Here is a 24,674-nt window from a genome sequence, read left to right on the forward strand (position 1 = left end):
AATTCCCAAACTTGGCTCCTGATTAGGGATGTAATACTGACAGGAAGATTTCCCAGTTAGAACACTAACGCCTCAACTCCATTCATGAATTCTAATAGTTTATATTTTTAGTACTGGTTTCAAAAGACTGTCTTCTGTGTCCCTATTTATTTCAACAGAAGGTTGTGTTCTCGTTCCTCTGCAGTGATTGTGCACCGTACTGGCACACATGCGCAGTTACACCTCCATTCCACCACCAGGCATTCAGAATTGACATAAGTTGGGGAATGACCTATTAGAGAGCAGCATAGGGGGAAAGGGACCTGGGGGTCCTGGTGGACAGCAGGGTGACCATGAGCCAGCACTGGGCCCTTGTGGCCAGGAAGGCCAATGGTACCTGGGATGGATTAGAAGGGGAGTGGTCAGTAGGTCAGAGAGGTTCTCCTGCCCCTCTACTCTGCCCTGGGGAGACCACATCTGGAATATTGTGTCTAGTTCTGGGCCCTCAGTTCCAGAAGGACAGGGAACTGCTGGAGAGAGTCCAGCGCAGGGCAACAAAGATGCTGAAGGGAGTGGAGCACCTCCCGTGTGAGGAAAGGCTGAGGGAGCTGGGGCTCTGGAGCTTGGAGAAGAGGAGACTGAGGGGTGACCTCATTAATGTTTACAGATATCTACAGGGTGAGTGTCAGGAGGATGGAGCCAGGCTCTTCTGGGTGACAACCAATGGTAGGACAAGGGGTAATGGGTTCAAATTGGAACACAAGAGGTTCCACTTAAATTTGAGAAGAAACTTCTTCTCAGTGAGGGTGGCAGAGCCTGGCCCAGGCTGCCCAGGGAGGCTGTGGAGTCTCCTTCTCTGCAGACATTCAAACCCGCCTGGACACCTTCCTGTGGAACCTCAGCTGGGTGTTCCTGCTCCATGGGGGGATTGCACTGGATGAGCTTTTGAGGTCCCTTCCAATCCCTAACATTCCGTGATTCTGTGAAATAATGCCCATAATTGTACACAAATAAAAGACACCAGTAAAATCACTTTAATAAGAAGGAAGTTTACAATACTATAAGGACTTAACAGAAATTCAATAGCATCTCTCAGGAGAATGAATGGCTCTGTTGTTTTTCTCCATCATAAAAGAGCTCCACATTCAACTCTTCTGTAAACATTTTAAGGGCTTTCATGGTTACAAGTACTGCTTCCACCCCCCACCATTTCTTAAAATCCATTTCAAATAAAAGATCAGAAAAGCAGCAACAACTAGGCTGGTTTTTGCATCCTTAGTGTAAAAGAGTGAAAAGCATTATTATTATTAGATAGGTACCTTCATGCAGTTCTTTCCGCAACTTCTCTGCATCCTCTTGCAGGACTGATTTTTGTGTGTTGAGAACAGCCACGTACATCTCTAAGTCTGTCCTACACGACTTCTCTGCTTCCAAATAATGGTTGAGTTCTTTAACCTGAATATAAAGAGACAAATCCACCATCTCAGCGAGAGAACAATTTGATATATAAAGCACAAAGAACCTACAAAGACAGAAAACACTCAAGCATGGACTCTCAACGTAGTAAAATTTTTTAGACTGTGAAATGAATGACACTGTTCTACCAAATCTCAGACAGACCTTCAGCTTGGAATAAAAGTGAAAAATTTCAGCCTATTTGACTTTCAGGATAACATGTTTGTATTTTTTTTATAAAACAGTACATTAAATGCAACTATCTTGCAGTGATATAGACATTATTTACCCTTCACAGGTGATGAGAAAGTTCAATAAGGGTTCTGACATATGTAAAGAAGACAGGAATGCCAGATAAATCACTTACATTGATTTCTTGCCAGCAATGACCAATATTCCATTCTGTGAATCTGAGGTTTGCTTAAATTTTAAGATATAAAAATTCTGCAGATATTGCTTCAGTTTTATGCCCAGATTAGAAAATTAAATCACAGAATCACAGAATGTCAGGGATTGGAAGGGACCTCAAAGCTCATCCAGTCCAATCCCCCCGCCAGAGCAGGAACACCCAGATGAGGTTACACAGGAAGGCAAAAAGAAGGCAAATGGAACAGATACTGAATGGAAGTAGATTAAAACATTTCTGTTGATGCAAATCTTTCTGTGGCTGCAAGCATGACAATAATCTAAAGACTGGGCTGTTGGAGAGGTGCAAAGCAGGTACTTTTCTAGAGCTTTCTCTTTTTTAATACTAGGAGACCTGAAGTCACACAATTTAAGCTAAGCACAGATCACACACATGTAACGCAACGCTCAAAACAGAAAGACAGGAAAACATATATAGGCCAAATATGTTATTTGAGCTACAGGAGATGTATTATGTATGAAGAGTTTCACAATACACCCTTTTCTCTCTTACAAAATGTGACTTCACGTATCTGCATCAAACTAGCATGGTGCAAGACATAAATCAGGATACAATTACAACTCCACCTCACCTTTGATGCTTCTAGCTCTTTTATTTTTTCTTCAGCTCCCGTCAATTTCTCCTTTAGCGCTGCAATCTCTTTCTCCATGGGCATCACAACCGAACGCAGCTTCTCAGCATCTTCCTGGGCCTGAAGTTAATGCAATAAATTATGAATAACACGTTATCATAGTTTTCACCACAACAGTTTCCATTATCAGGGACATTTGGAGAAAATGTAGCATCAAATTTTGGTGTTACTGTACTAAATATTTCAAAACTATATACAGACCATGTATCAAAAACCCCACAATTTTTTCGAGAAGTTGTTCTGAAAAGATCAAAGCAGGACAACAGAATGAAAAGATTGATACATGGAAAATAAAAGAGAAAGAGCCAGGTAAAACCAGCAAAAATTAAAATGAGAAATAGCGTGGAGTGTTCAAATTCAGAATTGCACAAGTCAAAGGGTGGTCCTGACATCTCCATTTCTTAAATGCTCTGGCTTTCCTTCATGGATGTTCTAAAAACTTTCCAAGTGAAAGGAACAGCTCCCATAGACCCCACAGAAGCAAGCAGAGCCTCAGATATTCACCACAGTACAATTATTCAAGCCACAGAAAATTTAAGCAACCTCATTTGGGTTGGTTTTGCCCAATTGTTCTCTGACTTCTACCAGAGGAACCTGGCAGGAGAGGGAAGGCAGAGAACAGTGTCCCAAAGCTGAAGTTGCACAAGATGACACCTTTCCTAACCTGGCCAGCAAAGACAGCCACTGAAAAATAACATTCATGTCTTGTTTTAAATCTAGACTGGACTGCAGGTCTCAGAGGTTACTCATTAGACTTTCCATTTCTGGTAAGACTATTGACAACTGTATTATGAACAAGACTTTTAGGAAGAAAAACATTATTTTTAACCACTGAAGTCTTCTAAACTTAAAATTAATAGACCAAACAAAACAGTCTTGTAACACATGTCAATTATAGAAATGCTCCTGGGCTCTAAAAAGCTTAAAGAAAACTCTATAGACAAAACAAAATTAATTTTATTTATGTTTCATTCACTTCTTCTACATTTTGTCACTGCCAATTTGCTCATCCAGAGAGTGCAAATAGAATGGGTGAGGGAAGCGAGGGATGTCCCATGACGCAGTGAATTCAATACCAGGGACATGTGACAGTGTCACACACACACACATCCCAGCATTTGCAGCCAGAAACCCAGTCGCTTTTTTCAAACAGATGGGAGCAGCAGTTCAACTTCAGAATTGCTCTATATTTCATTTATTGTATGAGTTCTATTCATTCAATGCTACCTACAGCTAGCTCATATGGACTAAAGATGGTCAAACATTTTTAGGACTGTCAAATAAGCTTTTTCCTAACTATTGATGATAACTGCAGGAATATTTCCTGCCAGTCTGACTTCACATGGTTCACCACTAAATATAGAGCAGCAAATGCATTCGTGTTGAAACCCACCAGTTCAGAGAAACAGTCAGAAAGTTCCCCAAAAGCAAAATCAGGGTGTCGAACAGCAACCAACTGGAAAGACAAAACTGTATCAAATTTCACAGGACAGAAAAATTACTCCGGCTTTTATTGCTTGGTAAACAGAGCTGAAGTTTGATACTAGGGTTGCAACATATTGCAAATGTTTCCTTTGAAAAGCAAAAAAAAGGTGGGGGGAGGTTTGGGGTAAGAATTCGTATTAAAGGTCAGTGTGATACTGATCTGAACACTCAGAAGAGCTGATAGCTGCTAAGAAAATCAGCGCTGGTCACTGGGTCTGCTTTTGGAGGTAAATTATAATTATTGAGACTCCCAAATCGAGGTTCAACTTCCCACTCAAACTTTTAATAAGATGAGTATATCTATTCCTCTGAAAAATGCTACATAAAGATACTGTCACATGTGGTGAGAGGTGCCACAGCCTCATGTTTCCTGTGGTAAGGGTGTTATTCAGACCCTTCCAGAAGTGCGATCCTTAAAATGTTTATTTCCTTCTGACCTTATGTCAAACTAAGTTGGCTGTTAAAGGTTTTATACGTTATCAGCTTGCATTTACTCAGCACCTACTCAAAACCAAAGCACCCAAACCACTCCTGTCCCAGCAAAACCTGCTTCCCCAGCACAACGGCTGAAGAAGATGCTAAAATGAGTCCAAGACACCACACAAACCATGGCATCGCTGGCCTGACAGCTGGCTACAGCAATCCTTCATGTTCTTCACTGCTACTCCAACACTTTCAGAAGAAGAGAGAAATCTCGGGCATGTACTGTACCTGAATTTGTTCCTTAAAAACGAGACAATGCAGAAAACACAGAGATGCAATCTGAGAATCTCCCTTTAAAGTAGGAGTAAACTGTTTAAAGTTCATCTAAATCTATTCCACTATTCTTCAGCAATTAAAGCACTTCACTGCATATCAGATTTTATGGCCAACTCTGTCACAGACATCAGATTACCCTTCAACTTCTCCTCTTCTGACTAATAAGCACACCCATAACAGGAGGTTTGTCCTTTCTTGCTCTCTCTATAAGCAAAATCCCTGTTCTGCAACCTTCTGCTGCTCAGAGTTTGACACAACTGTGCTATGAGGTCTTTACACTCATCACAGCTCCAAGAGCAAACCAGGTGTATAGTTTAAAATGTTATTTATCTGCTATACTAAACTTTAATATGTTAACTGGCACATAGTAAAGCCACTAAGTTCAGATGCTCTCTCAACTGAGCAAACTGCAATTCCAACTGTTATTTAAGTGCATTCAGATTAAAAAAAAAAAAAGAAAAAGAAAAAGTGCTGAGATTTTAACTATTGGAAAGACCCTCTCAGTTGAGGGAGATTGCTTTCTGAAAATTCTTCTTGGCAGTTTGTTGGTAATGCTCTGCCGGGACTTTTACACTATGAACTCACAGAATCCCAGAATGTCAGGGGTTGGAAGGGACCTGGAAAGCTCATCCAGTGCAATCCCCCTGCCAGAGCAGGAACACCCAGCTGAGGTTCCACAGGAAGGTGTCCAGGCGGGTTTGAATGTCTGCAGAGAAGGAGACTCCACAACCTCCCTGGGCAGCCTGGGCCAGGCTCTGTCACCCTTACTGAGAAGAAGTTTCTTCTCAAATTTAAGTGGAACCTCTTGTGTTCCAATTTGAACCCATTACCCCTTGTCCTACCATTGGTTGTCACCCAGAAGAGCCTGGCTCCATCCTCCTGACACTCACCCTTTAGATATCTGCAACCATGAATGAGGTCACCCCTCAGTCTCCTTCTCCAAGCTCAGAGCCCCAGCTCCCTCAGCCTTTCCTCACACGGGAGATGCTCCACTCCCTTCAGCATCTTTGTTGCCCTGCACTGGACTCTCTCCAGCAGTTCCGGGTCCTTCTGGAACTGAGGGGCCCAGACATTACGACAAGAGACTTTACAAGACCTCCCGCTTTTACAAGCTGAAGACCAAACCCTCCCATCTTCTCAAGTGCAATCCTCCTACTGAATCCACATAATCAGATACAACACCTTTATGGATTCAAACGCAGGATTGTGTCAAGATAACTTCCATGAACAAAGAGCCAAAAGTTGGCAGAACAAGGTTACGTGTATTTCTGACGAACTACAGCATAGAAATGAACCCATGTATAAGCACACAAGTCTATCTTGAAACAGAAACTGAAGAATTAGATTTCAACGTACCTTTTTCATTTCATTTTCTAGGTTTTCTTCCTCTTGACCTTCAGACAGTCGCCTTCTTAACTCTGCTATTTCCCGTTCCACATTTTCTCGATATTGATTCCACTGAGCTCTTTCTTGCTCCAACCTGTGATGATACTGGAGCTCGTAGTCACGAGCAGTCTCTATAAAACAGCATTTTCAAAACTTATTTTCAATGTAAGTTAAAAACCAGAGCTTTAGGAACTTCATCTCCAACGATTTATCTTAATTGATCAAAACTAGGACAACAGTGAATCCTCCCTTCCTCTCTTCCCTTTGACTCTTGCCCTAAAACCCAACTACATAAGTTAAAGATCCCAAGGAACTGCATCTCCAATTTGTACCATCACTAGAACACAAACAAACAAGCCCCCAAAACTGTGTAACTCCTAATTTCAAAACAACGTACATGTCTAACATCCTATTTGGCAGCACCATTTGTACCTCTGAGCATATCATCCATCCAAACTACCAAAACACTACTTATTTACTCCAAAATGCAAAAGAACCAGAACTTCTCCCGTAGCTTTCATTTCCCTCTTAGTAATATTACCCCTTCAAGTAAGGAGTTGCCTTTGTTTACATCCATTCAGCAGGTGGCACAACTGAACCTTGATCTAGGTTCATGGATCTATATATATCATAAATAAACAGAAATTTGTGTACTCAATATACATGAAGATCTGTCTTCTCTGGGGAAAAAGCGTAATCAGGGGATGGAACAACTGCCTCCAGCCAACAGGCCATCGGTTCAGGATACGTCATCCTGTTTGTGAAGCTTCAAGAAAACGGCCACTTCTAGCAACAGCCTGTCCCCAGGTTACATCTGCACTTTGTTCTTTGCCCATAGTTTGTCTCAGAAACATCAGCAGCTGTGCAACACACAAAGAAAAGCTGAGAACTATCAAGAAAAAAAAAAAAGACAACTGATACAGAGCAGCATGTTCAGTCACTACCCTGAAAAGTGCATGTGACAGTACTGGAGGGACACTTCACTGTCTGACAGCAGAATTAAGTTTACACAGAAGGAGAGAAGAGAACCATGCTGTCAGTCTAACGCTGTTTTCAGACTGGTCAAATTACATGTGTTATACTTATCTTCATGGAAGGATGAAGCATCACATTCATAGTTCCTGAAAAATACTTTGTATAAATGTAGGACTTCCTATTGCCATAACTCCTTCTAAATTCTATCCCCATATCAAAAGAGAAGAGTCAAGCTCCTTTTTCCCAAACTTGGGAAGTGGCTCCATCAACCTCTTCTATAGCCCAGTTTTGCCAAGCCATGAAAAGCAGCTCTCCATCTGCTGTGCAAGAGCAGGTACAAATCACTACCACCTACTGAAGAGGAGTCTGATCTTAGCAGCAGCAGCCTGCCTGCTGGTTACCTTTCATAATAGCTTGGAGTGAAGCTACTTCTTCCTGCCACTGTCTCTTCACTTCATCGATAGCCTCCTGCTTCGTATTCTCAGAAACTGTAGCGATAGCTTTGATGTTCTCCATTTCAGCATGAGCTTCCATCAGCTGGGTCCGCAGCTGTCCCAGATCATCTTGGGCTGCTTGCAGCACTGCATTTTGTCTTTTCAGGTCCTCTGAAAAGAAGTGTTATTTACATTTAACTTGATTAATCAGTTCCATCTGGAGAGTATCCAGAGTTGCTATGGCAAAGAACAGTGCTCGAACAACAGGGTGAAGGAAACGCTGGTATTAAAGCATCTACCCATAACAACTGAACAAACATCAGCAGGTATCATTAGGGAACATTATTTCCTGACTTTGCTTGCCCTTGCATTTTATTTAGAAAGTACCTTCGCACGGATGCGGCCACAATGCAGACACAGTAAACATAACTCATGAATCAACATACCTGATGAAAGTGAACTGCACTTTTAATTAGTTCATTATTATTTAACTGAATTTGGATAGAATGCTTCATATTTCTTGAACAGAAACCACCTATGACCACTACTCGAGGCCACATACAAGAACTATGCAGCCTAATTTGCTCTTTACTATGGCTTTGCTAAAACTAAGCTTCTCCTAAAAACCTTCAACAGGAACACCCACTAAGTCTCTAATTATTACAACCACAAATTAAACTAATTTCACCCTGAGCTAATTGAGTACTCAAAAGGGCATTAATCCTTGTGTAACAAAACCAGGATCTTGTAGCATTTATATTACTTAGTTCTCAAACGACAGTATAAAGGATGGACTGACACAGTTCCAATGTGCATTTAGGAAAGTGTCTTGGAGAACACGGAGGGAGGGAAAAAGTAATTGCTTGTAATTACTTGTATATTCTGCTCTGGTGTCCTCGCACTTACAGACATATGAAAGTCGGATTTTTTTTTTTCCCCACTCATCACAATTTATTTCTATTTTCTATTTTTTAACTGTACTCTTCTGAAAAAGAGAGAATTATTGCTGATCTCACCAGCAGTGTTTTGTATTTTAGATCTCCTTTCATCCAGTTTCTAGAAACACAAAGAAATAGGTCTTCTGTATGATCTGATCTTCATTATGCCTGTTGTATTTCTGCTCTCATAAGCTTATACAAGCAGCTGCAGTCTTAATGTATTCTTTTTTGGCTTTGCTTTCATATGTTAAGGACAGGAAAATCATCAGGATTAGAAATAAATCAATTTGGCTCTCAGAACAGCAGCTATCTCCACTCTCCAATTCTTCATCAGATAGTTGAGCTCGCATGGTTCAAATTTTCCTACAAAGAGTGTTATTGAAACAGACACCCATGGCTGGTATTAAAACTTATTATAATGTTTGTCTGCTTACCTTCTACCTCAGATGGAAATTTAAGACAAATTAATACTACATAAAAAAGCTAGCCACAAATTCCAACCAGCATACCATCCTGGCAACGTCTTCCCACTTACCAGATCAGCTGCTCAGAGAGAACAAGCACAATGTGGATTCAGAATGTCAGTACTAAAATTCAGTGGTGGTGTTTTTCGGTGTACATCGGGTTGCTCTGCTGACTCCTATCCATTTTGGCAAATCTTGAATTCTAAAAATTCATTCTAGGAAGCTAAGTAGTCACCTATTGAAAAGCACTCCCTCCTTGCCTCCGCTGTTCCTAATATGTGTCTGTTTAAAAGACTACGGTTACTTTTTCATTTCTGGCAAATCAGAAATAACAATCATGCTGGAAATGCAGTCAACTATCCCAATACTGCATGAAAACTCCCTCAAATCCTAATTATCCTTAACCAACTTCAAAAGAAAAAAAATAGAAAGTATGTGGTGTGCATAGGCAAGTGGGGACAGGACAAGGGGTAATGGGTTCAAACCGGAACACAAGAGGTTCCACTTAAATTTGAGAAGAAACTTCTTCTCAGTAAGGGTGACAGAGCCTGGCCCAGGCTGCCCAGGGAGGTTGTGGAGTCTCCTTCTCTGCAGACATTCAAACCCGCCTGGACACCTTCCTGTGGAACCTCGGCTGGGTGTTCCTGCTCTGGCGGGGGGATTGCACTAGATGAGCTTTCAAGGTCCCTTCCAATCCCTAACATTCCGTGATTCTGTGGGAATAACAGTTGGCATTACAATTGTTATTCTTCATGCAGGGATTATTTGAAACTCAGGTTTAATTAAACTTTAGAATAATAAAGAAAACTGAGAGCTTACCTTCCTTAGCCAAATATAACTCCTTAAATTTTCTTCTCTTTTGATTAAATTCTTGCTCAAGCTGTTGCTTTGTACGCAGAAATTCTGCATTGACCTTTTCCAATTCTGCTACCCGTTGTAGAAGAGCAACTAAAAAACAAAACAGATGATAAGGTTTGTCACTAACAGTTAATAAGGCATCCCATCGTGCAAGTTTGAGGTTTGGGGCTTATTCATTTTAAAATATCTTTACTCATTAGCTCAGCTGTTGCCCCATGGTACATCAGGACAATTAGTCAGAGTCCTTTAAACAACAAAGGAAGATAAGTTTTCTCAGACTGTGGCACCAAATTGTAATGGACAACATCACAGCACCAGAGGTGCATGTAGTAGGGAATTCTGTAGAAAACAAAATCAGTTTCTCAAAGAACATCAGAATTTTTTATATCATGAAGGAAGAAATGGAAAAAAAAAAAAGTGCCAGAATTATTACTATTGGTGCTTCTTTCCCAAACACTGGGAATTCAGTCACCAGGCACAGGAACAATGTGTGAACACCGAGCAACAAAGCACCAAGTTCTCAAAGGCTGAGGTCAAAGAAAACAAAGTGCCAGCTGCTGAGCTAACAGCTCTGGAGGAACAAAGCACAGAAAAACCCGTATGCTCAAAATTAGGTGCCATTATCCTTCCTGTCTTCAGTTCTGCATGTTCACCAAAACAAGGTTTCTCAGACCATATCAGAGAAGTTTCCCAGATGCCCACTCTATTTCTCTATGGAGAAATAACTGACCATAAGATAAAACTCGTTTCCAGCAGGTAAAAATCCTCAAAGGCGCACATACATCGCGCTGCTTTCCAGTATTTACCACATTTGCACTTATCTGGTGGTACAACAAAACGGGGAACAGTAGGAAGTCCACAAGACAGCTAAAGATTTTTACAATGTGGTGGTTATTGAAAAAAACATACGATACTACTGTATAATGCTATAAAGACCCCCCACAACCACCAACCCTATACTGTAGATCTTCATGTGCAATACTAACTCCTGCACTTCACGAAGCGCAGCTCTCATTAGGTGCCAGTATCACATTTCACACCTCGGAATTCAAATAGGAAACACAAACAACAGACAGATGAACTAGAACAAAATCCACCTCCATGCTGCGATGCACTGGACAAGCAGTGTTCCCCTGCACAATTGTTCTGCAAAAGCATTTTATGGACATGTTCCAACTCTGTCGTGCAAAGCTGAATCACTTCTTTTTGGTTATAGTCTCTATATAGCACAGAATAGATCCCCCAAAATATTGAAGCATCAGAAGTGTTTACAAATCACACCCAACACACTTCCCACCAAAAGCAAGTAGCGAAAACACAGTACAGAGGCTACACGACTTCAGCAGCATCAAATATTTAGGCTTGCAAACCAGCAGAATCAGTTCTAGAGCTTATAGTGGTAAAACACTGGATGGTCAATGCCACTAAGATTGAGTTATATTTATTTATACCACTGCATGACTTAGAGTAAAAGCAGACACAAACAAAAGGGCATTGTAAAAGCACAGGTATGTTTTACTGATTGCTGCTTATGAGGGCATCTGATGTTACAAAATACAGTGCTTAATCTGTTCAACTGACTTCTTGCCCTGAATTTAGGTCCAATTCACCCCAAGTCTGTAATAGATCTGAAAAAGAAAACTGTGTTGACCATCGTAGGCCATCAACTGAAAACCAACCAAAAACCAAAACCAAAAAAAATTCCCCAAACCAACACACCCATTTTGCAATGCCAATGTTCATTAACTTGCCAGAGTCGCTGTGCTCCCACTGCCATGGAGAGAAATGCAGCTATCAATGTTTAACGACACCGGTGAAGTATAAAATCAACACGGTTTGATGGATGGGCAGCTGGTGGAGCTGCGCCCAACCCAAACAGGAGCTTGTGTTACACACAAGGCTGATTAACACAGGCACAGAACATGCTGTATTTCCTAACAGCAGTAGTGCTGACGATCTAATTTCCTAATTAGGGGCCTAACTCATCAAGGAACAAATACAAACCCTAAGACTTCATCTCTTAATTTCTGAAATAGCACTGAGAAGAACTTAAATTGAAATTGATATGGCAAACCGAAAAACAAACAAGCAAGCAAGAAGTTCCTTTGACCAACAATTCATCGGCTGTAAATCATGCTTTTTCTCCCAGGATATTGGGGCAAACAGATTACTGATGACACAGTCAGATATGCCTATTAAGTTTTGTTTCTAACGAACAGCACACATGACTGGAATGTGGTCATGGATGGCTATGTTCTTTTCAGGAAAGACAGGCCAGCCAGGTGTGGTGGTGGAGTTGCCTTTTATGTGAGAGAGCAACTACAATGTATTGAGTATTGTCCTGGCACGGATGAGGAGCGAGTTGAGAGTCTATGGGTGAAAATTAATGGGCAGGCTGGCAAGGGTGATACTGTTGTGTGAGTCTATTATAGGCCACCAGATCAGGGTGAGGAAGTTGATGAGGCCTTCTACAGACAGCTGAGAGCAGCCTCACAATCACAGGCCCTGGTTGTGGTGGGGGATATTAACTTCCCTGATGTTTGCTGGAAGGACTACTCGGCCAGCCACAGTCTAGGAGGTTCCTCCAGTACCTTGACGATAACTTTCTGATGCAAAGGGTGGAGGAGCTGACTAGAAGAGGTGCACTGCTGGACCTCATCCTCACTAACAAGGAGGGTCTGGTTGAAGTGGTAGAGGTTGAGGGCTGCCTTGGTTGCAGCGACCATGAGATGGTGGAGTTCAGGATCAGGATAGCAAGCAGAATTGCAACCCTGGACTTCAGCAGGGCAAACTTTGGCCTTTTCAGGCAATTGCTAGGGGAAATCCCATGGGCAAGGCTGCTTGAAGGTAAAGGGGCCCAGGACAGTTGGTTAATGTTCAGGGACTGTTTCTACTGGGCACAAGATCAGAGCATCCCGACATGTACGAAGTCAAGGAAGGGAGCCAGGAGACCTGCGTGGTTAAACAGAGAACTGCTGGGTATGCTCAAGGGGAAGAGGAGAGTTTAGAGATCATGGAAGGAGGGGCTGGCCGCTTGGGGAGAATATAAGGCTGTTGTCAGAGGGTGTAGGGAGGCAACTAAGAAAGCTAAGGCCTCCTCAGAATTAAACCTGGTGAGAAAGGTCAAGGACAACAGGAAGAGCTTTTTCCTCAGGCTGTCCTGAGGAGCTCCATACCGCTGAGGCCCCAGAGGAAGGCAGGACAACGGAGGAGTTTGTCTGGGTTGATGAGGACTGGGTTAGGGAGCAGCTAGGCAATCAATCTGGACATCCACAAATCCATAGGTCCGGACGGGATGCACCCGCGGGTGCTGAGGGAGCTGGCTGAGGTCATTGCTGGACCGCTCTCCATCATCTTTGCCAAGTCTTGGGAAACAGGAGAGGTGCCTGAGGACTGGAGGAAAGCAAATGTCACTCCAGTCTTCAAAAAGGGCTAGAAGGAGGACCTGGGTGACTATAGACCAGTCAGCCTCACCTCCATCCCTGGGAAACTGATGGAACGACTTATCCTTGGTGTCATCTCAAGGCATCTCAGGGATAAGAGGGTCATTAGGGGCAGTCAACATGGCTTCACCAAGGGGAAGTTGTGCTTTACCAACCTCATTGACTTTTATGAGGACATAACAAGATGGATGGATGACGGCAGAGCAGTGGATCTGATCTACCTTGACTTCAGTAAGGCATTTGACGGGCTCTTCTTGGTGACAACCAATGACAGGACAAGGGGTATTGGGTTCAAACTGGAACACAAAGGGTTCCACTTAAATTTGAGAAGAAACTTGTTCATGGTGAGGGTGGCAGAGCCTGGCCCAGGCTGCCCAGGGAGGTTGTGGAGTCTCCTTCTCTGCAGACATTCAAACCCACCTGGACACCTTCCTGTGGAACCTCAGCTGGGTGTTCCTGCTCCAGCGGGGGGATTGCACTGGATGAGCTTTCAAGGTCCCTTCCAATCCCTAACATTCTGTGATTCTGTGAACAATATGAATTTTGCAGAGACACCTCCTCAGACCTGGGCATCACCATTTCCCTGATTAACACTAACACAAAGTACAGTGTGTGCTACGATGTGGCTTAACCAGATAGGAGGACTCAAAAGGGCAGCAAAATTCAGTTCAGAACGGAGTCATCAATTACAGGAGAACCACAAAACTATTGGGAGTACCCAGAGAGAAACTCTAGTAAAAAAAACCTAGAACTTTCTCTTAACCTGCTCCACAGCAAAATTTCAATTCAAAGAAAACACAGGAACAAACACACATTTTTTACTGACTAGTTACTTAAATGTTGTTTCACAGATCAGCTCCCAAAAGGATTATATTTTATGTATGACAACGTTTCCAGTTACAGAAACACGCAGTGACCATTCCAGAACTAAGACAGACAAAGCTGATTATCAATGACTATTTTTGAGTACTAGGTCTATTTATAAAATTAAAGCCACAAAGCTTTCTACTTGATATCTAAAGTGTCAAACATGACGTCAGGTTCAGTTCTACACAGTTGAAATCTGAAAAACAAATCAGAAAAAACCTACACATACAACAAACTTCTGTCATTTTCCACTTCTTTCTTTTCCTGTCACCACTGCTCAAGACTAAAATATGGAAAAATAAAAATATATGGCTGCCTGTTTTTCTTTACTTCCTAAGAGTACTAAATTTTATCTATCATGCTGCTATCACCAGAGAATCTTCTCAGAAACAGAGTCCTGGTGAGCCTGAACGCTTATCAGAATATCTCAAGGCAAGCTACAGTCTGGTGAACACAGACACTTTGAATACACGTACAGCGACACAAGATGGAGCAAACTGAGTTACCAATCTCATCACAACCACCAGCATTTTTCCTGCTCAGTGCTTGTATCTCATTCTTCTGGCTGTAACAATTTTTCACTTTTATAACTGTTCTTTACAGGAGAATCGATTTTTTTAAAAAGACTGCAGGAAAAAAGCTCAATGGCTTCTAGGGATTATGAAGGGTCTATTTACTTTACAGGCTGTGTACATGTACTCCAACTAGTCACTGCTTGAGCAAACAAGAGCATGGTGATGGCAGCACAACACTCAGAGAAGATTAAGTATCTAAGCATTGATCAAATTTCCCTCAAAGGGTTCACAACTTGTGCTGAGTGTCATTGCTGCTATGATTACACCACTGAGCTCACCTGCCCAGGTAGATCTCCATGCCCTGCAGCCACAGCCTGCCTTGATCCCCTTGGCAAAGCTTTTTGAGCATTTCATACAGCTGAGCTCAAACAATGCACCTGTCAAACATGACAGCATTCATGCACTTTCACCACTCCTGTTATTTCATCAGACTGTCCCACCTCATTGACCGGCAGAAGATATTTTAAGCAGACACACACACGAAACTCCTGTGTCTCCTACCGAGACCCTCAGCAGAACCACCTATTCCCCTCCCACAGCATTTTAAAACCATCCCCCAAAACTATCAAGTCACTTAATTATTCTTGACCAAAGCACCACTGAAAATATTAACAAGTCTTAGTATTCAAACAGGGATTCTTCTGCCAGGCTTTGCCGCACTACCGCATCCCATCATTCGTGTGATATAACCACAAAATCCAGAACAGGATTAAAGTATTTCACGTGGCAATTAACAGTGAGGTTTGCAGAGTATCTTACCTTGCAAATAAAACAAAAACTAAATAGAGGATACTGTCTGTTTTAGTAAACCGTCAGAAACCTGCTGTTCAGATCAAATAAGAATATCTCAGATTGACAGACATTTAGGAATAGATTCTGACAAGCACTTCACTGTACAGGAGGTCACTTACACAATTTATCACTCTGAACACCATTAGCATAAATGTTGTCTTAAAATATAGACATTTTCTAAACGTAGACAACAAACTCAGTACTGATTTTCTTTCAAGATAATTTAATTGCTGACTCATTTTCTGTGGGAGGGAAAAAATCCATTTGACTCCTTATAATATGTTTATCACTTTGCCTACAGATTTATTAAAGGCAGTTCTTTTTAGGGGAAAAAAAAAGTAAATAAAGTATGACTCAGCTCTCAGGAAAAACAAACAAAACAACTTCACCGCATTGTTCTCTTTGGTGAAGAAATTTAATACAGAAATCAAAACCATTCCATTAATTTAAAAACTCCCCAAGATGCCGCTAGTCCAAGATCCCATGCTGTCTTGCCATTTGTCATAAGGACAATAACTGAGGTGCTGTACCCCTACAGGTACCAGAATCCCTTCAGAAATATCAGTAATTCATATGTAACTCTGGAGTTATGAAGGTGAACAAGCAGCACACCAGATTTCTTTCCCTCTGTGGTTCCTTGTCCCTTCCTACATAATTTAGCCGCCCAAATTGGTGGGCAGACAATCAACTGCAACAGACAACAAGTGAAGACATATTTTCTAGGAATAGGCATTTTAAAGTGTTAGATGTCAGAACAATAGGTTGAAAATATGATGTCTTAGAGTTGCCACCTAAAGGATATAAATCTTAATAAATGGCTTTATATACACAGTTTCCAGAGATATTTATCACTGTGGTGATAAATACAGTATGAGAATTAATAAAAGATGATTAACATCTTTATTTTATAAGGAACAGGATACAGTTCCTGTCATTCGGAGTAAGGTTTCTACAGCAGTTTAATAGCTTCCCTGAGAACAGACTGCTACTCCCTCAAGCCTCTATAGTCTATTTCTTGACAGAAAATCTTGCTATAATTCTATATATTCACATTTTTTGCTACCACTTGTCAACCAAATGAATTCCCGAACAGCTAAAAAGGAAGAAAATCCTCCTCCAGCATAAAATTTTAAAATTTTTTAAATATGCCTGGAGTATTAACAATACAGAACATGAAGACTTCATAATCTTGCAGTTATGATCATTTTAAATCAAATTCCAATACTGGTGGTCATCTGAAGGAGTAACTCAGCACTCCTCCCTCACCCTGACCACTAGTGCCTTTAATCCCCACCATGCTGCCCAAGCCTGTGAGGCTGTATGGGATCAGAGAAGTGATACACCAAAAACTTGGGGGGTGGGAGTGGGTCAAACCAATTTTCAGCCAAACCAGTGTGATCAGTCCCTGATCACACTTATCACTTGGCTGAGCATCTACCAGAACTGGCACAAACGTGACAGCGAGGATGTGGACTGGTTTCAACTGTGAAAGAAGGAGACTGAACTCTACACTTGGACACTCATATTACTACTGTGTGGTCTCCACCCCTTCCTTCACACCAGCTCTAGCACTCACCAGGTCTTTCACTAAATCAATTAAGCTCATTAATCCAGCAGTGAGCAGTTCTCCGCTGGGTTACTGAGCTGACCTGGCTCAGCGATGGGTCCGAGGCACAGCGCTGGCACAAAGGAAATGATGGGAACACAACTGTGGGAGCAGGGAGAGCAGGATCACTCTTTCTGCAGCAGCGACCACCGAGACGGGCTTAGTTGTGACACGAAACCACAGCCCATGGGTACAGTTTGATCATCAGTTTAAACTGCGTGCTGCTTGCCAAAAGAGCCTGGCCTTCCTTCTGTCCTGCACTCTCCCCTGTGGCAGCTGAGATTGGTGTAGTTGCACAGTAGAACTTACTTTTTAAGACTTAATGACTGTAATTTGTAAGTGACAAATGACATTCTTCAAATCCTGGTTTCCATTCAGGCTCTCCAGGGGAAGCTTACAAACTTAAGCTGTATCAGAAAGCAAATCCAAAGCTCAGCTTTCCCATCAGTGTTTGTATACACACAGGTTTTGAACAACAGCAGCTGAAAGGGTGTCTCCAGGATAGATGCAGTTACACTGGTACTAAACCTAGAGCTGCAGATAAAAATACACCAGAAAACATTTGTATTCCAGAATAAGGCTAGGCTCACACTTACTTGCAAGGAAACATGCTAGTACAGAACTGCTGCTTGATTAGACCCTATAATGTGCCATCACAACCTTTCCTGATGTATCACCAGCTAAAGGTCTCAGCGTCACAAATGAATGTAACCTCTGTAGCATCAGGAGTTTCTACACCATTCAGAGATTTAGCACCTTTATCTGCAGTTTCATCTAACCTCCAACAGAAGCTGTCAAGACCAGACCGACAGTTACAATACGTTCACAGCTAGAAGCGGCAGTCAAGCACTGAATCCAGAGTTTGGTTAATTATTTTCCCATTAATTTAGCATACATCTCGAGATACATCACAAGGAAGAAGATATAAACAGATATTGCAAGCTGGCAATTTAGAAAACCTTACTTGAAACCAATCGTTAAAAGAAAGTTTAAAAGACACAGCATATGACATAAAGATGCCAGTTTGTCGGATGATTTGAGCTAAGAGTCAAATTTATGCTTCATATTTCAGCAAAATACACCAAGTAACATTACAGCTAAAGTATATCACAGTGATTTTGGCACAGGCTACTGTTACTGTAAGATGAATGTTCCAATTCCTGTCTGAAGTCAACGTGAGTCTAATATGAACTTCAGTAGGCCTTAGGAAAGACCATTTTCTTCAAGGGTACGAGGCATGAAAATTTGTAGTGGACAGTGAACATAATTATTGCTTGAGCAATAACTTCTAGCACTCATCTGTGTTTCTTGCTATGTAGATTAAGCCAATGACACTGAAAATACAGATGTAAGGATCGTTTTATTCTCTGTAGTTGTATCCTAGTTTGCAAGTCACTGTATTTTTTTAAAGCAACCAATCATGGTGCTAGTCTTGTCATTTTGCATAGCACTGATGTAGTATAGATCAAAATATAACACAAATATCACTTGTGGTAGGGAGTACTCTAAAGGTAATGACTCACGCAAATACAAAACCCTACCAAATAGCCCTACCAAGGCATGGGTGTGGTGGATCAGCAGTTACACATGGAAACACTTGACAAAAAAGGTGAGAAGAGCTCTTCCTTCTTTCATTTTGCGTATTTCTCTCCTTTGCTGCCACTTAAATAGCATTTCAAGTCTTGTTGCAATTATCTGTAAGTTAAAAACCTGTATGGACAAAAGATGCAATAAAGCTCATACAGTCTATTGAGGTCACTTTCTGAAAGGCAGGGGCACCACACAGTCAATGCTTCTCTTGTCTTTCAATTACTGATTCTGATTCACTTTGCCATGAATAACTTCTGTTATTGTAATTTTTGCCCCATAGTTTTACTAAAAAACATTCTCAGAAATCACAAAATATAAGAAGATAAATATTTACAAAAAATTCCCACCTGAATTTAAATTTCTTCTCTCTGTGTGACTCACCACAGTAAGGAAAGATTCTGCTGCTTATTAAGTAACTAAATCAGGCTGCTTTCACCCCCCGCCCCACCCAGTTATTTTTCAGTTCTTAACACTGTCAGACACACAAGACAGGACAGGGCCCTTAAATCCACACCGAACAAACCCAGCAAATTGCAGCAGTCCAGGTTTCCTGCCCTGCTCTCCACCAACACCAACTTTCAGAACTGCTCTGACAGCAAAAAGGTGGAACACTCATATTTTCTACCTTTCCAAGAGGCATAAGTTAACTCCCAGCAATTAATTTTTGCAATCTGTGAGACACTTAATTGCTTTGATTTACAAATAAAGATACCAAGGTATTAAAGAATTACATGTCAGCCAACCTCAGGATAAATTATTAACTGAAGTTCATTGCCTGCAAAATACTATAACCTGTTTGGAGAAAACACTCAAAACCTTAACATGTATAAGGCAGGGTTGAAAGCAGAGGAGTATTTGCCTTATATCAAGCATAAAACATGAGAAGATGTTCTTCTCCTAGTAAAAGAAACTGGAGGGATCTTAAATAAAGAAAAAGATATTAAAACACCAGCAAACAAGCTAAGACTGAACACAGCCAGACAGCAGCGCTGTTTGGAAAAGAAAATACGCTTTTCACAGAGGAAGTTTCTATGGTCATATGATTTTCTCTAGAAGAAGAACGGAGGCACGGAGGGAACAGGGAGCGCAGGGGTGCTAACGCAGAGCCTGGAGTGGCTGGACAAGATACACGGGACACCCACAGATGGGAGGTTGCTAAAGCCCTGCGAGAGGGAGAATAATATTTAAAGGAGATAAGGTGAGGGCTGGGAAGCACTGAGGAAACCAGAGGATTAGTCGAAGAGCAGCAGTTGCCTAAGACAAGGTCAAATGACTGGCTGTTTGACCAGAGAGGAAAAATCTGTGACCAAAGGTCAAGTGAGGCCACATTTCTGCTGCTTAACTGTGTGGAAGCAGAAATTACCAGGGGAGTTGGAGAAAGATGTGAAGGGTGATACCAAAGCTTTTATTTTTCCTCTCTGTGGTATTTGGAGGAGTCAGGCCAGGAAAGACAAGCACAGCATGGGGACAGGGAGAAAAGAAGCACCACAGGTCAGCCCAGAGCCAACAGGAGTCATGGCTGACAGAAATGGACATGAATGGAAGAAATAAATACAATAAACAGAGTAGTTCCTCATTTTATTAACGTTCATGCCACAGTTCTGCATTCTTAAGTACTACAGGCACTGCTAATAAAGTAACAGGACAACCCAGAAGTTTTCTCAAGCATCAGGTACATTCCAGTGAAGAGCTGAAAAGCAGTTACTTTTTTTCTGACAGACACAGAAATATTTACTAAGGGTACGTACGCTACTCACTTGTTCCTCCTCTGCCAATTTATATAAAGATAGCAAATGATATTCTTTCCAGAGATAATTCATCATCATACTTAACTGACTATACCATGACTAAAATTACACAATGCTCACACTATTTATAGAAGAACTTGCAGAGGCTAGTACCACTAACTCAGACACCACTAAATCAGATACTGAAAACAATTTTGCAAGTAAAGACTACAAACCACTACAGCTTTGGAGTGAAATACGTTCCTCTTAAATACACACACACACAATGGCACTTGTAGCTACTCCTCTTTTTCCAGCCTTGCTGTCAGAGACTGGTTAGAGGTCTGCTTAGTAAGTGCTGCTTATCAATGTTACCGGGTCTTATCTTGGAAGACTTCAGTCAGAGGAAAGCCATAATCTCATGCTTTTTTTTTTTAACTACATGCTTCTATTTAAAGAAATACCAACTATAATAAAATAACTAAATGTAATCCAGAAAACTTCACGTTAGACGTATTTTTTAATGAAGTTAAAAGTTCAGTGAAGTGCCTGGAGCGAGATCCCAAGCAGTCAACCGTTCAGCCATCACATGGGGTGAAGCCTCCAGGATTGAGTCTGCTCCCACACTGAGAGACGTGGTTTGTTTTAGCTTCTTAGAAGTTTTAAAACAAAATTCCTTCTTCAATCACTTTCAAGGGAGTGCACACAAAGTAGTTCCACAGTGGGAATCCTCCCCGCCCACGAAGGGCTATGGGAAAGCAACTCAGCATCTTGAGGCACCAGGCCAGAAAGGGAAAAAACCATTTACTGAGGCCATCATCTCTGTGACTATGGTGAAGTGGCCAGAAGCAATACAAATGGGCAAAGAATCAGCCCATGTGTTAGAGTATATTCGTTGTGCCTTCAGGGGAGTCAACAGCTAATTATGAAGAACAGGGTCACGGTACTTTTCAAAATTAAGAGAGAGATTTGGGACTTGGCTTCAACAGGAAAATAGACACCCTGAGTGTGCATATTTCCACTCTGGAGCAAACGGACCTGCTGAGCAGATCAAAACTTCCTTGGACATTTTAAAAGGTGGAAACATGTATGTTCAAGGCGTCTGTTTTGCTTTTGAAGCCAAATCCCAGACTTGTCCACTGAACTGACACAGAAAAACATACAGTTAAAAAAAAAAAAGTGCATTTGTGGGTTTTAATGAAAAAATATATTTGTTTAATAATATTAGCAACTATTAAATAATAATGAAGCAAAGACCAAGCAAAACGAAAATGAGGGATGAAATTTTTTTGGCTCTTGGAAAGTACCAACAATTTTGAAGTTGCTCCCCAAGAGAAAAGAGTTCAGCATCTGACAGTTACATCAACAACACAGAGCTGAACCTCAGCACCCAAAACAAGTCCCCTGCCAACCACACCTAGCTTTTGAGATGAGTAATAGCATTTTTAGACACTTCAAGTTCCTTCAAAAGTGATACTTATGAGGAAAATAACTAGACATTTAAAAGCATCTAAAGCTTAAGTTTTGTTCATTAATTTTCTACGTGACATCCTAGACCCCTGCACTGGGAATACTCAGGCTCTGGGATACATGAAAAGTGCAGTGACAGCGAGTTTTGGCTCGTCAGGATTCCATATTATTGCCACAGGGAAATGATGCAGCTCATGGTGCTGCTAGTGGTAATAAAATCAATACAGCAACGTCCTCCAGTCTTCCACATGCAGCTGAGCAGTTCTCTCCACTGAGAACTGGCATCATCTCCGATCACAAAAAAAGAGACACTATTTTTACCGGCCTAAGCACTGGAGTAAGAAGAAGTTACTCCAATACTGTGTGAATTCTTTCTGCTGGCAAGTTCTTATTAAAATATTTGAAAGACTGTGCCAATAACTGTGTCCTTTCTCACCGAATAATATCAATGGACATGCTGTTTATCAGTCTGACTGTACTAATGGTTTAAGTTTACTAGCGCAGTAAAAAGAGTTTAATAATTTGCATGTCATTGTAACTAATTTTAGTCTTGAGGGATCAGTGTTTTATGTAACTGCTGTTTCTTCATTGAAGCATTTTCCAGATACAAGGGGAATAATACTAAAGTCTGAGCATTCTGATACAGAAAAAATGTGCCAAAATGTTTTGTTTGGTAACCTCATTTTCAGAGATGGCGAGCATCCAGATCTGAGTTAAACCCAGGGAGGCTGTGAGCACACCACCTTCAAAAATAAAGATATTTTTAAAAATACGACATTACTGTTCCAGTCACACCATCTAGACAACACACATATTAAGTAAAATCTCCAAAAACCCTACCTTGACCAGAATCAGTAAGAAGCACACACCTACTTGCAACACAGGTTGACATTCGCTCACAGGTCACAGCCCAGTGCACAAAGCCAACCCGGCAGCCAAAGGACTCTGCACTCAGCCTTTCCCTGATCCTTATCATATGGAAACTCTATTACCCCACACAAAAGTATCAGAGGGTTATTAACATCTATACTAAGCCAAAGTACAAAACATGGTAGGATCTGATGTCCACTCTTTTCCTATTTCTTCCTCCTATTCCTTCCCTTCTTCTTGGGCCCATTTTCATTTCAGTATCACCATTAGAATAGAATATACATTCTATGTTATATTCCTCTCCTGTTGTTTCACATGTTATATCTACTACAGTAGAAAGAGTAGTTCTTTTATACTTGCTTTTGACAACAGCAAAAAAAATCATAGCTGATGCATCTTGTACAAGACTGCATAAGGTATTTATAATCAATATAAGGAATTATAAAAAGCCATTCTTTTTCCTTAGGGGAACATACTAATTCAGTTCTATTTTGTCACATGTAATCTTAAATCAGAGGTTCCACTACTCCTTTAAGCAATAAATTCAGTGCAGACAACTAAAAATATACAATAATTCCCTTCTTCAATATTTTCTCCACATTAAAATACAACAGAGAAGTTTCAAGACACACTTTTGGCAAGTTACTTAAAAATAAAACCAACACACATGAGAACAATAGTACAGTCATCAAAGTGGATTAAAAAACCCAAACTGGTCCTATTACTGCCAAAGGAGGATGAGGGAGAGGAGCCATTTTAGCAGTTGTAATTTTGTAGTGCAAGAACACAGCAACCACTTCCAGAATCCATCCAACTTGCAGCCAGTTCCCCCCACCATGTGCCTTATTTACAACATCCTCATCTTTCCCCAACTAGAAAGCAAGAGAAAGACAGCAATCCGTACCTCCCACAAGAAGGACTTCATCAACCTATCAAATGACAAAATTTTACTCATACCTTTTTGCCTTCTTTTTAAATATCAACAAAAAATGGAATCTATCCAACCTGTAACTTTTAATGTCCTAACATACCACTACCTTTCCTGGTCTAGAAGCAGCAAACATTTGCACAATGCACAGTTCTACTGCACACCTGCAGTCAGATAGTCTGCAAGAGCCAAGAAGAAAATCTGTTGGAAGTTGTTCTGTAGCTCTCAGAAGAAAAGGCTAAAGAACAATAAACAATGGTTATTCACCAGAAAGTACACAAGAGCAACCCAGACCCATATCAATCTTACAAGCATAACAGCAAGTAAATTCACCTTCCCCTTAGTGCTCTAGAAGGACGAGCATAAAATCATTTACCTTAACACAGGAAAAAACCCACCATCTAAGCACCTTCATAATTAAAAATGTGAAAAGGTAGACTGAAATACTGAAATCCCTGAGGATTAGCACTTTCTCATGGAAGTTCACAAAAAAAAAAGTCCACACAATTCCCTAGATATGCATAATTAAGAACACATTGTTGCCCTTCTCTAACCCAGTGCTTTCCCAGGAAAACTCATCTGCTGTCTAAAAAAAGAGAGCTCTGGCATCATCCCACAGCTGGGTAAGCACCTATTCTTCAAGGTTCTGCACATCTCTCTAATCTCTCTAGTCCTCCTGCTTTAACATTATGACCAGCTTCAACTTAAATTTCTTGCTCTCTTACCCCTTCCCACACATCCCATCAATCAGACGTTTTCTTCCATTCAATCCCACCTTCCAAGCTAAGCATTACCCACAGTTTTTCTAATACACATACAGCTGTGCAACCCATTCCAAGGGAGAAAAATACTTCCTTGTCTGTCATTCTTCCCAAGCCAGAAACAAATAACCTTTCCATAACAGAAACCATCAGGGAAAGATTAGCCTCCTCCTGCACAGGTAAACACCATCTTGAGAGAAATGCTGTCGTTATCTTTGTCATTTCCAGCATGGGAACGAACTGTCCAGGCCAAG

At 41.1% G+C, this 24,674-nt stretch overlaps 1 protein-coding gene across 2 annotated transcripts in view; it reads right to left on the minus strand.

Annotated features, from left to right (window-relative positions):
• Nucleotides 1-24,674, minus strand: part of RABEP1 (rabaptin, RAB GTPase binding effector protein 1) — a 39,840-nt gene that overhangs the window by 14,378 nt on the left and 788 nt on the right. Inside the window, exons 2-7 of one of the 2 annotated variants that reach the window (XM_071816840.1) lie at nt 9,753-9,881; nt 7,499-7,702; nt 6,093-6,253; nt 3,886-3,948; nt 2,433-2,552; nt 1,299-1,434 (exon numbers count right to left, since the gene is read on the minus strand). In XM_071816840.1, coding sequence (XP_071672941.1) covers nt 1,299-1,434; nt 2,433-2,552; nt 3,886-3,948; nt 6,093-6,253; nt 7,499-7,702; nt 9,753-9,881 — 813 coding nt within the window. The remainder of the gene's footprint in view (nt 1-1,298; nt 1,435-2,432; nt 2,553-3,885; nt 3,949-6,092; nt 6,254-7,498; nt 7,703-9,752; nt 9,882-24,674) is intronic. The other variant, XM_065853487.2, reaches the window with a different exon arrangement.

Source organism: Patagioenas fasciata, chromosome 19, assembly GCF_037038585.1.
Source record: "Patagioenas fasciata isolate bPatFas1 chromosome 19, bPatFas1.hap1, whole genome shotgun sequence".
Lineage (NCBI taxonomy): Eukaryota > Metazoa > Chordata > Aves > Columbiformes > Columbidae > Patagioenas > Patagioenas fasciata.